Below are 18,872 nucleotides of genomic sequence, written 5' to 3'. Positions count from 1 at the left end.
ACTCATCTCGGGTCAAAGGTCATGGTCTCATTTCTGGGATCGGCTGAATCAAAATCAGAAAAAAGCATTTCATGGGGACCAATCTTTAGGAGCTGTTGAAGATGAAGTACTTTAGGTACATACACATACTGGTAAGCTTGCCCCATTAACACTCCTACCCATCTTAACATTAAGTCAGTGAACCAGTGTGAGAGGGAAGCGCCCATGCTGTCTGAGGTTCCAAAATGATGAACCATATTATCAGAGGGAAATACCACCATCACCTGAATGGTTTAATTACCCACATACTTTGCTATCCTTGCCAAGGAGGAAATCATGAGCCATTGGTACATAACAATAACTTGCGGATTGAAGGTAAGTCCTCCTCATGCAGACTCATGACTCAGACTTCATGTGTTGCTCCCACGGAGACTCCTGTGTGTGAACAATAACCATCAGAGCCTGGACAAGACAGGTACTGTTTTCATGGTGGTGAAAACAGTACATTGAGCCTTTGCAATTGTCTCAGAATTCTTGGATTTTCCACGGCCAATACACATGGACAGAGGGGTCTTGTCCCATGGGTTTAGGGCAGTGATCCCCTCCTGTGCGTTGTCTTTGTTGACTACCCATTGAGCCATCTGACACCTCAGTGTAGATTTGTGAACTTGTTTACTGCAGGGCCTCTCTGGGAGACGTGTAGTAGAAGGGGGGTGGGATAACTGGAGTCGGGGTGATGGGTGATGGAGCTTGTGATGGTGTCGGTGCAGCCACAGCTTCAGGCTGAACCACAGCAGGAGCAGGTTCAGGTTGGGGTTGCACTGATGGAGGAACACGGGTGGGGCAGGCCAGGTCCAGGTTCACCTTAGCAGTGGACACATAGACACCACCAGTAGTTTGCTTTTCTCTCTACTTCCCCTCCCTCAACCTATCCTCAGTCATCCATTCTCTGTCTATCCTTCTACTTCTTTTCCTTTTCCTGTTCTTCTATTCTTCTAGATTTGCAACATTGATGCAGCTTTGTTGTTACCTTTAGAACACTTATCTGCCACGCACACTGCTTATCCCATAAAATTTGGATTCTCTATTTCACTTAGTTTCTTTCCCATTGTGGTGTCCTTGGACTCTCACATTAGAAAAACAAGGAAAGATAAACTGTGATTACTGATAAGCTCAATTATTCAGGTTTGACACTTCAAATTCCTTAGTGCACTTTCCCTTTTTACGTGGGATGTTACCTTGAGATCCCAATGGTTTTTCACAGACTCCGTTAGTTTGGGACTTTTAAAAACATTTTATTATTATTATTATTTAGGAATTATTTTCTTCCTCATTGCACTGGTATTATCATGGTCCCAAATTGGTGTGAGTTCCGTGACCTCTGTGTGCACTCATTTCCTGAACAATTATTAACAGCCCTGGAGGTCCCAGACATCTGTGGTCCCTGACCACTGTGTACACAATGCAAGTATCAAGTTTGTTTTAGTGGCAGTTTGACAAGGAAATTGCTACCCCAAAACCCCTTAAGTGTCCCTTTTCGTGTTATCCAGTATTGACATTAAATGGTATTCCACACTGAAAACACACACAGCACAATACACAATGGGTGATTTGGGGGCACTGATGGCATACGCGAAGGTTATAACCTTTGACATCATTTTATGTGGCAGAATTTAACTCGCTTTACGCTGCATTTTTAAAACTAGATAATAAATACAATTTGATTTGCATTTCATTAAGTAATGACAAAAGAGAAGGATAGACCTTATGAAGAATTATGTTCTCTGTAGTTTCACAATAGGTCAGCTATTCTAAAAACATTGTCACCTGTCCTGTATCTTGTAAAAATGTTCCATAAGTACTAGTCATGCAGAGGGGTTAGTAATGAGCACTGTCGTTACTGCATTAAAAACACCAATATCCCAGCATGCCTCACTCTTCATAGTTATACATATATTTATATTTTCCAGGTATGAAGAACTCCCTGCAGGTCATAGCTGTGTTTTACTCATCTGACTTTAACTTGATGTATTTCTCTTCATCCTCCATTCTGTGACAATTTGTCAAAAATGTTCCCTGTTGGCAGTAAAAGGGAATTAAACCTTTGCCTGCCTGAATTCATTCCTCATTAACTCCTCTGCAAGACTTGGCATGCAGTACAAAGCATGGCATTCCCGCTAAGGATGAGACTTTCATTTCAGTGTGAAAAAATTTGGGAAAAATTTGGCCTCATACACGTTTGGGGATATAGTAAGTCTGGAAACATTAGGAAAGTTGAATATGATAATATCCAGCTTGTGATAGTATGGTGAATAAGAAACCAATCTGAGTTTCTAGTAAAATACGGCTGTTTGTCTATTGTGACCATACAATGGATTCTCTTCCCTGGACCCTTTCCAAAAGTTTATTATGACTTTTTGGGATTTACTAGATTGCAAATGGACTTGAAGACGCTCTGACTGGATTCTGGTTCCATGATTGTAAATGTACTTTGTATCACTTCTGTTCCTCTTGTGCAACTGGCCATTAAAGGCAAGAATATCTTTCTTTGTCTTTCTGAATTGTTTGTCATGAGGTTTTTTTTCTTCCATTTTTTCAGATGTCAGATCAGTCTAAATCTGAAGCGATCTGGTCTAACTTTGCATCTGTTGATACTTCCTTGTTGGAAACGTGTGCCTTATTTGATTGATCAGTTAAGTTATCCAGGAATTGACAATGTTGATAAGGTTCCTGTCTTGAAATGTTAAAGGAAGTCCGTAAAAGAAGCTCTGTGTGCCATAATCAATCTGCCTCACAAAACCACAAAATATCAACTTACTTTTTAAGGTGGCGTGCACAAAAAGCACAAACCTCCTCCTTACTGGAGCTTTACTTTGAATTCTGACACACTGTGTGTATTATATCTTTATAATGGACTAAATGAATTAAAATACTATTTACTGCATGAAGCCAGAGAAAACTGGGTCAGAGAGTGCTGCAGCCATAATACCTTTCTAACAGTGACACAGCATAAGATTTTTTTTCCGATCCATCAGCAATTTCAATTTGTATTGAAATGAAAAAACATCTTTCAATGCTCTTGATTTACTGTCTACAGTGTGTCAGATAGTCACAGCTTTAACAATGTCTACATTATAGTTCTGCCCTCTTTAGTAAATCTGTGTATGCCTCTGATTTTGTAATACTTCATTTTGTAAGTGAATTTCATGGAGTCTTTAGCTGTCAGTTTCATTTATTGCTAAATTAACAGTCAGTCTTGCATGGGGCAGGACATACTGTTCCTCTTTCTCCACGCTGATGACTTTGATGCTGCGTTCAAGTGCTGTTCTTAAGCCCCTGCTTTTGAGATTAATAGTTCCACAGTGGGCTTTTAGTGCAAGTACTTAATGGCAGCCAAACGGAATAAAACATGTTTAAAGCTGGCTTAATTTTCTTCATGGACAGAGATGATCACTGTCATAAATTACAAAAAAAGAAATCCAGATGGGTGGATAGGGTTTTGGCCTTGCAGTGTCACACTAAATTTTTCACAAAACATCTTCTAATAGAGATATTTACCTTTGATCATTACGTCTCACTGTGTATATTTTTTAATGCCTTATTTTATTTGGAATTTTAACTTAAAATTGAATACACTTTAATTATGGTAGGCTGGTTACTTAAAGAGGACAATTATACATATTTTCATGTTCTTATTTTGAAAACTTTGCAATGATTTATATGAAAACACGCTGATCTACCTGACCTGTCTTTTGCTCCAGCAGCACTGTGCACACAGATTGAAAACATGAAGCTACTTTTTCTTAAGGTCCCCTTCTCTAACCAGGTGAGGTAAACCTGTTAAAGTGGTCCAATTTCACTTGAATTTGGAAAGAGTCAGACAGAACAGGACCTATGGTTTTGGTTTACTGAATACTACCCGGATCCTCCCTCTTAGGACATCACCTACTCTGTCCTAGCTCTTCTGATGCTCTTGTTTTCTAATCTTTCATTTCTAATTTGTCCTTTTTTCTCATTCATCATAGTACCTAACTTATTGCACTTCTACTCTAACTCTAGTTATGCTCTTAGCTGTTGGTTTAGGAAGGAAATGTGCTTACGATTTCTTGTGACCTGAAGTTCTTTTATCTACCTTTGTTGAACACACTTATTGTAAGTCGCTTTGGATAAAAGCGTCTGCTAAATGATCGTAATGTAATGTAATGTAATGTAATGTATTGGCATGAAACTCAAGTTCTGCAATTTTGACAGTGTTTAACACATAAGCCAAATAATATGCACTATACAAATAAGGGGAAATAACAAAAATCACAACGTATCAGCCTCAAACTACGAGTTTCAGCAATGTATTTGGTTTCACCTGTACTGGAGAAGAGTGAACTGTAACATTTTCTGAATTTCAGACTATATAAGTAAACTGCTGATTGTGCTAAGTGCAGAGATGTTATGGGTATATAGTGGGCATATAGGATGACAGATATGTTATCAAAACAAAATACTAACGGCGTTACTTACTGATGACATGTCCCCTAAATGCTGTTACATGCCAAACTTCTTACTTCACACAGCTGAGTATGCGTCACATAGGAAACCCGGCTCTCTTCGATTGGTGTATGTTATTTCCAACAGCACCTGAAGGCGACACAGAGTTTGGGCGAACAGTGAATGGGGGAGAGAGAGGTGGGCGTGACGTCATGGCGCGGTGCCCGTCCATGTTTGGCGGAGAAGAAGAAGTTTGTTAAGCTACAAGTTAAACTCCAGTCGTCAGTTTGGACTGCAGGGGAAACATAATTATCTCATTACTAACCCTTTTTCATTTTGCCGAGGGCTAGTAAAATCAACAAACCTTTGATTAATTTTGTCAAACGTATTGACCCAGGTTAATTTGGCTTAATTTTCCGAGTACCGGCGAAAACCAAAGCGAGCTGTTTTGGATTCGTTCCCCAGTCACGATATAACGGATGAATTGTGGCATCGCACCGTAAACCGGGTTACTTTTTTTGGATGCTTCCCGGTCACCACAATCATTAAGCTGGCTTCTAAATCTCAGCGGAACCCGCCGGGTGGTCTCGTATGAGCCGTTTCGAGGGAAGGACGAGGGGTAGGGGGCTCCGCGAGCTGACCGGGGCTTCAGGATGAGGATACCCAGAGGAGGACGCCTGTTCCTGGCGATGTGCCTTTGCTCGCTCTTCGTCCTGGTGCTTTACTTTCAGACCATCACTAAGCCAGGTGAGATCACGCTGATAAGCTTTTATACATTACACCGCATACACACACACACAACAAAGCACAATGGAGTGAAACTTTGCAACTGTGTGTACATGCCGGCTCGAAGTTATAATGTTTTAATTAAGTCAGAAGTACCAGTGATCCCCATTTACTCTTTCGTAAATCAAAATGTGGCTCTGTGTTTGTTTTTGTGAGTAACTGACACCTGTGGATTAATATGTCACGGTTTATAATGATAATGACTAGCAGCCGGAATGCTGATATATGCCATGGAAAATGAGCAGAGCCAGATACATACGGGGTGCTTTAGAATTGTAGTAAAACATAGTGCAAAAATGAAGAAATAGTAGAATAATATAGCGATTTAATTAAGAATCAGTTATTACCAGGGAATTAAGTAGCCGGGTGGTCTTGGATGCAGTTTTATAATTGCAATGCAACACTCAAGCCTGTGTGCTCTCATATCTAGTGGACACAATAAGCAATAAGTTCAAGCACAAAGTGTGTTTAAACCATGTGTGTAAGGTATGTGCAGTGATCTAATGAAATGTGAATGACATGAAGTATGAATAAGCTCACTGTGAACATTGGAATGTTTTGAAACCCCCCTCCTTGAGACCCCCTGCATTCCTCTGCCTTTCCTTTCCTCTTCTCCTCTCCTCTCTCCTCTCCTATACAGTCTGTCTTGGACATAGGAAGACATATTGGTCCCCAGGGCACTAATGACTGGCAGGGAGAGAAGTCAGTATTAAACAAAATAAAGAGGAGGAAAGAGGGCAGATGATTGATTTCTGCTCACCATCCATGCTTAAGCAAAATGGCACATGGGCGAGGAGGAGAAAGAGAACCAGGATTTATATTAAAAAAAGAACAGACGAAAGGCAGGAAAGGAGAATATTAGATCATAAGTGAATATGTGGTGAGGTGGAGAAAAAGTAGGGATGAGCACAGCCTTCTTTTTTGTGAGGCACGTTTACCAGTATTACAGATTTCATTTCACAACTTAATCTCTTTCTCATGATAAACAAATTAAGAACACTATGAATCAACTTTTGGTTGACTACCATACGCCCTTTGAACCCCTCCACATACTAGGTGTATACTCATAGTGTCTGTCCTGCCTAGGCTTGTCTTGTGTGCTTTACAGCCACACTATTAGCTGTGCAGACCACATGAGGAGGCTCACTAGAAAGGACATATTCACAGGTAGACAATAAAGCCAGAGGGTCCCTTAAATACTAAATCACAACAAAGTGAGCTTAAAAATCAAAATACCCCCAAAAAACCTGCAACTTTTTCCTTTTCTATTGCTTTTAATGATCAACCAAATTATAATTCATATATTACTATATTACAGATCGTCCTTATTTAACATCTGAATCAGTTTCTATCAAAACCCCTTACATATTCTATGGAGAGAGAGTTGGCATGACGTCAATGTAAATGGATACCTGCACCTGGATAACCGAGCTAATAACCTCCCATCAGAGGTTACAGTGCTGGCAGAATCTCCATGTCTAGATGTGTATGTGTGACCAAATTTAATAGCATTTACGGAAATAATCTCTCCAATCAGATCTACTTCAGGTATGAAGTAAATCATGGACATAGATGCCAAGAAGCAATGCATGGAGACAGGTATTGATGAAGATAGAGACATAATTGTTAAACCAGTCATCGTGGTGGGAAGTTGTTTGCGAAATAGCTGGGTCATTACCACACTACATTTTCATGCTTTCATGTCATCTCCTATTATTACATCTACATCTACATCAGGAGTAGAAGAGGACGGTACATAGTCATGCTCTTAGACTAGGATTTTAATAAATCTTGATTCATGCTTACTAGGAAATGGATGGAACACACATGTTTACAGTACATGACATAGACAAGCACCATCTCCTCTTGCAGAGCTACAAGTCTACTGTTTAATACAGGACAGGAAGTGCATATTATTGTTAAACTTCCGTTGCCGAGTTCCTGTACTAACGCATGGGCTTGGCACTCAGGAAAGAATATGAAGCCTATCCAATAAGCTATTACAGAATCAAACGAGTTCAGCTTCATTGCTCTAACAATTGATATTTTACATAAGGAATCCTGTTTGTGCCCTCCTTAGTTAGTGATTTAGGGATGAAAATGTAACTTTTTTGGTAAATTTTCTAGAATCCTGTGTTGAGATGCATTGTTTCTTCAGGTCTTGTCTAAACCAAATCACTCGTCAAGATATTACACATTTAAGCCAGATGACCAAAAAATAATGAATAATCACAGTGTCAAAATCTAAACCAAAACAGTAAGGGTCTCCAAACTTGTGAATGAGCGACACATGGCTCAGTTACAGATGCTTGGGATGAGTGTGCAAGGCATGGAAACAGATCTTTGTAAGGGCTTGACCAACTTTCTGAGGTTTGCGAACCTTATGTCTGATACTATAAATCATTTCTTCACAAGTACAAATTGCCCCTTATGTCATATGCTGCATTACGAAAGGTCTTAATGGTATGTTCCAGAAGCAATCTTACCACATGTTACATTATGTTATCTTTAATTTGAAAATGTGGTCTCAGGATCATTGAATGTTGAGGACCACAAAGTATGAGGTTTATTAGAAGACAGCACGCAAAGCCTAAAATTATGGTTGTTTATGATAGAATTGACAGATTAACGTATGACTTGGTAACTCGAAACCGCTGTTGTAAACCACCGAAGGAAACAGACATATGTGTTTCAACCATAAACAGTATTTTATATACAGTATACGTCTAGATATCAAAGATTTGTGAGCCTTTCAGATGGATCGGTCTATGCATAGATTTAAAGTCCTCCAAGAACACGGCTCTGCTTTGCATTGTGTGTCTTTGACATGCTTATAGCTGATAACTGTGCTGATTATTTCCTGCATGGTTCTTTGCAGTTTCACAGCAAGTCACCAAAATACCAAATGAGTGCTGGCCAATAGAGAAATGAATAAAGAATACGGACTGCTGACAGAAATGGTACCTAGTTTTACATGCTTAGTTTACATTCAGCCTTCAATTTACAATAAAATGGGAAAAATGCATTTTCATCACCTGGGTTGGGGCAAATCCAATACTAAATGTAGAATGAAGCGCTTTCATATTTTTTTTTTGCCAAAGTAAAACATTTCTTGCCATACTGAGGTGATTTTACTGATGTTTAATATTCCTATCCAGTGTCTGTACTTAGATACATCATAATTAGGGTAAAAATAGTCACATGAAAACCAAGTTTGTGTCTCCCTCTCAGTTTTTCTTTTATGTGGTTGCCTTGACTCAGCAGTGCCGTGATGCAGTACTGTGATGCAGTGTCGTGCGTGTGTGTCTGTGTTACGTACGTCCCGTATCCTACATGATTGTTGAACGGTGGTATGCAATCGTCAGTGGTGGTGTGAACTTGTCAGCATGTAGTTCTAATCTACACTCAACAACTCCCCAGTCTACGCTGATAGAAACAGCCTTCTGTTGTTAACCCAACCAAACTTGCTTAATGTTCTAAGGCCTGTGCAGCCTGTGTGGATTATGTCTCATGGCATCATGGACTAATATTGCCTGAAAAGCCAGAGAACCAAGGCTTGTCTAGTCTCTGAACTTGTTTGCCATTGGTGGGGTGATGATCATTTCAGACCTGAATGTCTTCTCTGTACATGCTGCTGTTTGCTCTAAAGTCACCCTCTCTAATTTTTCCAGTTCATTTGCTATGCAGCCAGCTACACATGACTCTTCATACCAGAGGATGGGAAAACTCTTTTCTCTTGTTCCCAGCAATCACAGACAATAGTGAATCCCAACAAGGCAACCCCCCCCCCCCCCCCCCCCCAAATACACACACACATATACACACAGGAAAAACTCAATTCAACCTAAATTGAATGGGCGTCCTTTACGCTGTTTCGCTGCTGTTATTACAGAAACGGATCAAAAATACATCAAATATTCAGCCCAGTTTCTCATTAGGGTGGAGGTGTGCTGATGTCTGCCTTCATCTGGGCTCATTTCTGTTGTAGTGGGGTATTGACTGGCTCACATAGGTCATCCTGAAAAGCAAAGACATAGGCGCAGACATAGATTCTACAAAGTAAGTTATAATGATGGAATTCACGTACTGGTTTGATGTTTTATCTCTGTGTGGGGATGGAGAAATCCTCAAAGCGCCGTTGGAGAAAAGAAAAACAACTGGTTTATAAAAGAATAAAGCTCAGAAGCAGAAACAGAAGAAGTGGATAGGACTGATATGTTCGCCTTCGTACGGCTCAAGCTGGTTCAGATAGGATTCACCCAGCAGTGGAAAAATGCTGTTATTATTATTTATCAAAATGATTTCTACTTGATTTCATCGAAGCTCAATTATGTAGTCCAGAGAAGCTCCACACTACTTTCTCTGACTGATGAATCCCGCCACACAGAACTAAACAAGCAACATGAAGGCATCACCAAGGCTTCAGTGTGTCTGGCCCACACACAGTCAGTCAGGAGCAAACTGTTAACATGCATGCACAAATATTCCTGTAATGCAATCAATAATGCTGTTATTTCCTTATATATCGCTTATTTATTCTTAATATTAATCACTAAATGCATGCATACTACTTTTTGATGTTATACACACGCACATTGCAATTTTTAATCCGACAGACATTAATGTGGTTGTTGAAACAAACAGCGTGTTGTGTTGCCTTCAGGCTCCCCCACAATGCTTGGCAGCCCTATAGAGCGCATGGTGCACCACATGCTGGTCATTTGTTTGTCCTCACTGTGCAGGGTACATCAAAAGCATATTTGTTATTATTCTAAGAATGTCTTATCTTGTGATTTGTTATACCAGTCCCCTCCTGGCATTTCCCCTTCTTTCACACAGCCAGAACTAGGGATTGTTTAAATGGAGGAAAGAGTAAAGCTTAATTGACTGTTTGGAGCTGGAGGCCTGTTTGTAAAGAGGCGTTCAAAGTGAAGAAGACGTGAACAAGATGCTGTAATTCGAGTGCTTCCTGCATTTAAATGTGACTCAGGCCAGAAACCTCTAATAGTCTGTATGGTATTAGCATCTGTGTATTCTACTGATGCAGTTGATGTTTCAGTCCTGGTATTGCTTCAGAAATTGCTTTTATTCTGAGGCAGGAGTGCAGTGGTCATCGCAAAATGGTCATAATAAGGTGGTACTTACTAAACTGGGCTCCAACCAACATACTCCATTGAATTATACTCAATTGCTCTGTTATGTCATTGAGTGTTATGCATTGGTTCCACTTTAACAGCCTGAAGTTGTTTGGGCCTCACCATTTCAGAGGAGCCTCTCATGTCAAACCTGAGTCATCGTGTGACGTGTTGGACCAAAGCAGTTAAAACATTTTTTGAAGGAGAACGGGAATGATCTGAAGATTTATTACAGGTCAAGCTGAACTCTGTCATCTATATATTTTGAATAGAAACTTTTTGAAGTGGCGCTCCAGGAAAACAAAAAAAGTCCTGTTGATGTAGTACAGTACAAGGATGCTGTTCTTATTGCTATTTTTGCCCAGGAATGTGGATAAATGGAACTGCCAGTAAAGCTCCTGATTTTAAAGGAGCTCTAAAGTCATTAACAACTCTGTACGGCATGTCTGAATACCTCACTGTCTCTCTCTAGTTGTTATCATTTGTATCATCTTAGTTCCCCTTTTTCAGCCTTGTGCAGTTGTATTGTGAAACACACTCTCACTGACTCTGGGCAAAGCTACCGTGATTACATCCTGGTTTTCTTTTAACTCGTAAAAAGAACTCCCCTGACAGTACCATCAGAAAGACAGATCCTGATTTCAACCAACAAAGTGCTTTCAACTCTCACATCCTTTCTTGCTTTGATCGTACTTAGCTGTGTTGTGTTGTGCCCACACACGTAGCATTTTTAACTCTTTCTCTCCCTATCTGTGTTTCACTTTTGCTCATCTGTTACCTCAGAAGATAGTAAGTGCTGTGTGTTTATGAGGCAGGCCAGTGTCAAGGCTAAATGGAACCTTGTTTGTATGAACTTCACCACTTCACACGCCAGACAGATTGACAATTGATTGATATCTACATGGGTCTGTTTGGCTGTGTAGTAAAACTCAGGAGCACTTATGCGTGCTGTTTGTGATGTATCACTTCCTGCGTCTGAGAGGAAGTGGTAGTTTCTGACACTTGTTTCTGTATGTGCAATAACATGTATCCAACTAAGAAAACATGACAGAGTGAATCCAGAATGAATCACTGATGTATTCTTATAAATCATTACTTTAAAGTTAAAGGGCTAAACTTTGTATACACAACAAGAAACCTCAGGGCTGGGTGATGTTTTAAGGTGCCAGTACACACAAATTGATTTTGTTCGTGATCATGATGCAATCCATCTCCACCATTACAACAATAACAAGATAACTTTTCGTAATCTTAAAATGAAACAAGCTCGGCCTACATCAGAATGTCTGTGTGTGGAAATGTGTGACGAGTGACGCGTCGGATGATCTTAGTGCGATACGTGGTTTCACTACAAAACCACAGTTGATGAGTTTGTTCAAACCGTTAACAACAGTCATATTTCCCCTTCCAGGCTTAAGTGGCTAAGAAGTATTCAGCTTTTATTAGCTGCATTGCTATTTTGGATCAAATACTCTTAATGTTTCCTTCCCATTGTGTCATGCTTATATTTGAAGAGAGACAATGTTAATGTGAGTGGAGGCCTCACTAATGTCTCTTGACCTACTTCCCAGCGGCATGCGGAAGTTGCACAGGACTTAGCTACTTATGATGTGATCTACAGTGCTACTGAGTGTGTAGACGCCTCTTCATTTCATATTCAGTTGTGCCTGGATTTTCATGCACAGCAGAATATACCTTGTATTTAGAGAAGTCATTGTATTGCAGATTTTATTTCTTTCAACTTCCTTTTTCCTAAGAAACGGGAAGCTTCTGAGATGTGTTTTTTTATATAGAGATATGTGGTGACGTCTCAGAGAGAGCTGGGCAGCGAGGGACAGAGGGATGTGACCGGGACCTGAGTGGCCGTTACCTGGAGTTTGTAAGCACTGAGCAGATGTGTTATTTTCTTGTGATCAGTGGCAAAAACCACAACCACAAACATTTCTCAAATGTTTCAAACGCAGTGGGAGCTAGTGTTCCATTCAGTGTTTATATAAGCCACCAGCCAGTTGCTTTATTGGAGTTGTTTCATTTAATCATTGGCTAACTCCCACAATCTCCTTCTACTGAATCAGACAGCACAAATCAGTCCCACCAAGCAGTTTGATTGACTGCATGTTTACCAAACTGCAGAATGAAACATATAGATGAAGTATTGCTACAGATTAGCCTCAAGTTATTAAATGAGTAACAATGTTATTGGAGTTTCATGTTCAGATATACAACAACTAAGTTCAAACCAAACCTATGCCCTTGCTTCATTCATACGTATACAGTACAGCACATATATCCTACATGGCTTTAGATTTGATGTGAATTGTGTACGTACCTCTATCCCTGCCTATTTGGCACAGATGTTCCCAGAGGAAGTATGGGATTTTGATGAGTCATATGAGCTCATGCAGAGAGACGGAGGTCTGGGACTCTCTGCGTCACAACCGTCTCAGTCGCTCCTCAGTAAAGTATTGGTCAGTACTTACCTCAGTGATTTTCTTAGTCACTGTTACTGACATGTTCTCCTTCTCCTTTTCTGCTTCATCAAAATGCAGGAAACTGGTTTGAATCAGTGGTTGATTTCAGCCCTTTGGTCGGGATAAGAGGGACCATATGTTTGTTTCAGGGGGTAAGATTCTCAAGCCCACATATTCAAGTTAGCCCATACGTTTCTTACATTTGGTAGCCATTGTGAAACATTAAACTTGGCTTTGGTGAAATCAGAGCTCACAGAGAGGGGGGACAGCAGCAGAGAGAGAGAGAGAACTCTGCCTCCTTCTGGAGTGCATACTTGTGTAGGATAACCCTTCATCTTGCTTTTCACTGCCAGCAGACCGATATATTTTCCATATGATCTTGTGTTTTTCTTTCTTGTGTATGTGTAGGCCGTCTTCCAAACTATTTCCTTGATGATCATATTCTTTATACACCATCTCTTGCTGTCTCTCTCTGTGTGCACCAATTCATCTCTCCATCTCCCTGTGAAATTTGAAGCCACCAGTTCTTTAGCGTACCTCTTAGGCATCTTTGGGCACATGTGCAAAACAAATCACTTCAGTGCCATTTGCTGCAGACCCCAGCGCTGACCTGCTGTCAATCTTTGCATAGTGTTGGGGAGAGGGGGTGGTGGAAGGAGAGGACACGTGTTAATACAGCCAGGAGGAGGGAGGACAGACAATAGATGAATATCCATCCCAGGTATTTTAACTTCTTCAACCCCACTGACCCCCGTTCATCACTGGAATCACATGTTAGGCAAATCAGTGATGCACACTCATCAGTGTCAGGAATTGGGAAATGTATGTTCTGGAGGTCTTTCACAATCTGTTTGGTCTTTGTCTTGGACTTAATTTGCTATAGAATACGGAATTTCCCAAGGTGGAAAAACACACGAAAAGAACAAATGTGACAGCGAGAACAAAGTCAGAAAAAGAAAAAGGGGTGACTGGAGAAGCACAGTGGAAACGGTACAGAGGAGAATTTGAAAGGAACAAGATGTTCCTAAAGGATCTGTAGATGAGAGGAGGGAGGAGTATGGGGATCACGTCAACAAAGCCAGACCAGAGAAGGGGAGGAAACTTGGCTCCGATTGATCTCCCCTGTAACCCTGTATGGAGATCTGTATAGTGTAATTGAATGCACATTTTAAAAATGTTTCTGGTTTGTGGTAAACATAACCTCCTGTGAAAACAAAAGGCTTTGTTGTTGGCCCCAAATCAGTGGTTCATTTCTTGACAATGGTGCATTTACTCTGGTGTTTACTAAAGCCTGTCTTTTTTAATTCTTCACAAGCAATCAACAATGACAAGTAGCTTTAATTATGTAACTTTTTGGTCTCTAATGTCCCTCTCTTTAAATCCAGAACCTGCTGTGAAGAGAGGCAGCAGACCAGGGAAAAGTAGGAGAAGCCCACTGCAGACCCTCTACAATGGTGACCAAGTGAGGAAACACACACACGTGCACCAGAGGACCAACACACAATCTCTGCAAATTCAAGTAGTTGAAGTTGTGGTTCTATAGGGTTCACTTTGTCCTGCTCTGTAGTAATATTTGTTTTGAGGTTCAGCCATCACAGAGTTGTCAGTCTTTCCAGATGTTACACACCAACATGACATTTCCCATGTTGCAATTATTGACTGAATTTCGTTCCATGCCCTAGATTTGTTTGTTCAGAAAATGACTTTGGGACAGTTTAGATATCTCAGTCCAGGTTGGTGCTACAGAGTATCAACGCAGAGGAACTGTGCTGAGCTGGTACTGTTGACTCAGGCTGATTGGTTGTAATTTTGCTGAAACTGAGTCACACTGTAGTCAGAGGTCTTTCCCTCAAATCCAGTTACTCAGTAGAGTACACAACCTCCTCTTCACTACACCCGCCCACACAGCATGTGGAAACTCCTGTGCTGATACAAGAGGGTAGTGCGACTTCCACAATCACTGCTACCATTTACCCATGCCTGGCAAGAACATACAAATTGGTTTCCCCAGTATACTTATAAGATCAGGCCAGTGAACATGATGTACCCGATGTACCAGCCACACAATCAATGGAGAGAGGAGTTGGCAGTCATAGTGGTTAATTTGAGAAATGTGGAGTTAACTGCAGAGGAATTAGTGGAAGAACCAATACAGAAGTCAATTTACAAAACTTTGATACAAGTTCCAACCAAGTCTTCCGTGAGCACCGACTCAGCAGGGTCTCTGTCTTCTTTCTGTTAAGTAAAAGTATATAAAAACACATTTCATCTATGTATTTTAATTTGATCTGAACTCTGACCCACTTGTAATTAGATAACCAAGCTAAGTAACTTCATTAACCTCTTCTGACCGTCATTAATCCACTCTCTCTCATCATCATCATCATTATCATCATCATCATCATCATCATCAACATCATCCCATCCCTATTAGCAGGTGGAGCTGCTGGCAGCCCAGAGATCTCTGCAGGGCCGTAGAGAGTCGTTGGAGCAGGCGTGTCTGAGCCACACCAGGAAGCGGCGGGTGCTTGCGCCCGAGGACCTCAAACATCTCATCGTCGATGATAAACACAACCTTATTTACTGCTACGTGCCCAAGGTTGGTTGCAGTTGAGGTTATAGGCCATATCATAATTAGCCTTTAGTCAATCTGTCTGTCAAAGGGAAGAAGTCTGACTTAGTTCATTTAGACTTATTTACAATTGGATTTAATAAAGACTTTGCTGAAATATTGACGGAATAATGTCTTTCCGAGCTCGTTACTCTGTAACAATATATGGAAGACCCTTTGAAAAAAAATCCAATTTCTCCTATGACTCCCAGGTAGCCTGCACCAATTGGAAGCGTGTCCTCATGGTCCTAACTGGTAACGGGCGCTACACTGACCCTCTTGCCATCCCTGCCAACGAGGCCCACATAGCAGGTAATCTCCGTACACTCTCCGAGTTCTCCGTCTCTGAGATCAACCAGCGCCTTCGGAGCTACCTCAAGTTCATCTTTGTGCGGGAGCCCTTCGAGCGCCTGGTGTCTGCTTACCGGAACAAGTTCACCCGCAGCTACAACACCGCATTCCACAAGCGCTACGGGACCAAGATCATCCGTCGGCATCGACTCGACCCCAAAGCGGGAGCACTGGAGAAGGGGAATGACGTTTCCTTCCAGGAGTTTGTCCAGTATCTCGTGGACCCTCGGACCCAGAGAGAGGAACCTTTCAACGAGCACTGGGAGCGGGTGCACTCCCTCTGCCACCCATGTCAGATCCACTATGACGTGGTTGGGAAGTACGAGACTCTAGATCCGGACACACAGGCTGTGCTCAGGTTAGCCGGAGTGGAGGACATACTTCAATTTCCAAACTCTGGTAAGAGCACGCGGACTGATGGCAACATGGCAGCACGCTTCTTTAAGCACATCAGTCCCTTTTATCAGAAGAAACTATTCAATTTGTACCGGATGGACTTCCTTTTATTCAACTACTCCACGCCAGAGTACCTCAGGACTCGAGTAGGGTGAGCGACAGGAGGGCTGACATTGATGGCATGAAAGGAACTTGCCCACAATTGTTGCTAAAAGCTGGGGGGAAATCTCTCTCCTCCTGCCATTCACACCATTTTTTAATGATGCCATTTTGCACTTTTTGATTGCCGTGGACTCGTAGCCTTGTTTGACCCCTTTTTAATATGTTCTCTCTCTATCAGGATCATTGACTTGTCGCCATGACGAAAACTAAAGTGAAGAAAAACTGGCTAAGGGAATGAGTTGAGCTGTATTCTGTGAATGGAAAGCCTAATAGTTGAGCTAAACGTGCAGGGAAAGTGCCTGTGTCAGGCTCAGATGAAAGGTGGGGATGCTGTACAGCCATTACTTCTCATTTACACATTTCTGAAAATCCAGGTGAAACATCTGTTTTTCCTTGCAAATGAGTTCTTTGGTCGGTTTTTCACTTATGTGAGAATTCTGCATTTATATTTCTCTCCACACCTACGTCAAGCCTTCCTTTCACTCTTAGCTCTCAGCTTTTTATATCTGTTACATGTGATTGAGCTGGTGATATGTGCCTTGCCAGAAGTCCTACAGTTCCCACTACAATCCAAAATCAGTCCTAACTAATTCTTCTGAGAGCGAATGAGCCACACGTGGAGGTCATGCCTAAGAGAAGCAGGTTCTTCTCTTACATGGGAACCCTGTGAATGTTCTCACTGTGAAATAGAAGACGGCAGATTATTTCAGATCATCTCTGGAAGTTTTTTATTTATGTATGTCAAAGCTTAACGTATTTATTATAGATTGATGTCATTTCTTATGAAAGGGCCCTCTCTTTCAGAGTGAATACTTCCTACATTGGATAGTCAGTTGCTGTCGTGGCTTTTGCACATAAAGTGATGTTTAATTGTGGAGAATTAAACTTCACTGCAGCCATATCACAGTTACAGTTTTTGATCAAACCCAGCGGTGGTCTTATTTGAGTTTTCAAGGCTCTCCTTTGAACTTTGTTACATGTATACCTGAGAGTCATTTTCAGGGAAACTCGCCCTCATTCCCTAATTCCAGCTTGCATCTCCCTTCTATCGGTGTCTGTATTTAGCTCTGGGCAGGTCGGCTGAACAAACAACCACATAGCTGTGGTAAGGGCTGGGTCTAGACCAGCTCTGGCCCTGGTGAGAGCTCCCCTTGTTAGGGTGAATGCAGGCACACCAAGAGTTAAACCGCCCACACTTTGCCATGATAGGGTCTTGTTCAGCAAATGACACGGAATCTATGGTAATAAGACAGAAATGTTTATGAATGGTGCGCTCTGCAAAAATATCCGACCCGACCGGTCAATTATGTCCTGTGTTCCAATAGACTCAAATGTCAAATTGTTACATTTTCCTATAAAACACATGATTTAAATATTATGATATGAGATAAGTGGTTCAGTCAAGAGTTTTAGAAATTCTATACATCAACACAACATATGTAGTATGTTGTGTTGGCCCACTGGGGGGGAAATGCTTTTTATGCCTGTAGAAATGCTTTGCAAAGTGCAATATTTGTGAGTTGTGTTACACGATGTGTCTTTACATGTGACTTCATCTTTTATTCAAGCCTAATATTTGTACCATTTCATGTTTCCCGGTTGGATCGCAGGGTTTTCATCTTTCATGTCCTGTTGAGTCGCAGCGGGCCGATCAAGTCAGAATTTGGAGTCTGAGGCTGTGACGTAACAAACTCAGTCTCATCCTTTACATCCTCTTTCTTCCCTGCTGCCTTGGTGACACACTGCACAACACTTGACCAGTTCATGTCTTTTATCTTTTTGGAGGGAAATACAGAATACAAATGAGACAAAGCTGCTTTCTCTCAGAGACGCACCACCGTACGCTCATCACAAATCACCTGACGCTGCTGTATGAACACAGCTAGACCCACTTCAGCCATTTCTCTTCAAATGTACCTTCAGTCCCCTGTGACTTGGTGAGTTATTGTAAGAAAGTGGAAAAAAAGCACAATATGTCACAATCTGTCACGCACCAGCCTGCCTGCACCACAAAACTATGAATGTGATAACTGATGTGCACTTGCTGATGTAATGGTTGATTGTGATTTGAGTTACACCAAATGCAATCCCTTAACACCGTTGGCGTGTGTGTGTATGTGTGTGATTAAGTTTTCAAGGTATCTTTTTTTCTCATGAGACAGTATGTGTTTGAATGTGTAAACAGAAAAGAAGTATTGTTATTGTCAGATCTGTTTTGGGTCACATGATGCATATGTGGGAATAAATCTGCAATGCAACTTTCATCTAAACAAAGGATCTTCATTTCCTTGGAATTCTCACTCACACTGCATAAAATGTGAATGTGTATCTCTTCTGCTACTACATAGTAGCAACACATGTCCTCAGCCCTCTGTGCCTTGCAGTGTAGTTACATCCTTGTGAACATTTAAAGATGAAGGAACAATTTGTTTACCAATGAAAAAAATCTGAACCAATTACAGATATCAGATATGGGCCAATGTATATCGACTGTAAATG

General features: G+C 41.2%; 1 protein-coding gene across 2 annotated transcripts; it reads left to right on the top strand.

The window, feature by feature from the left end:
- Positions 1–4,665: 4,665 nt before the first annotated feature.
- LOC143007867 (carbohydrate sulfotransferase 11-like) lies at positions 4,666–18,643 on the top strand. Of its 2 annotated transcripts, none has more exons than XM_076159359.1 (4): positions 4,666–5,208; positions 14,239–14,315; positions 15,288–15,452; positions 15,677–18,643. In XM_076159359.1, the coding sequence occupies exons 1-4, from the start codon at positions 5,115–5,117 to the stop codon at positions 16,364–16,366; spliced, it is 1,026 nt and encodes a 341-aa protein (XP_076015474.1). In that variant the 5' UTR covers positions 4,666–5,114; the 3' UTR covers positions 16,367–18,643. The 2 variants fall into 2 exon arrangements, with proteins under 2 accessions (XP_076015474.1, XP_076015473.1); XM_076159358.1 differs by having other exon boundaries at positions 14,239–14,372.
- The last annotated feature ends 229 nt before the right edge of the window (positions 18,644–18,872 follow it).

This window comes from Genypterus blacodes, unplaced genomic scaffold, assembly GCF_046128005.1.
Source record: "Genypterus blacodes isolate CSIRO-AG114 ecotype Tasmania unplaced genomic scaffold, CSIRO-AGI_Gbla_v1 ptg000094l_1, whole genome shotgun sequence".
Classification (NCBI taxonomy): domain Eukaryota; kingdom Metazoa; phylum Chordata; class Actinopteri; order Ophidiiformes; family Ophidiidae; genus Genypterus; species Genypterus blacodes.
The sequence above is the reverse complement of the archived record's forward strand: the minus strand, read 5'-3'. Positions and strand labels throughout refer to the sequence as shown.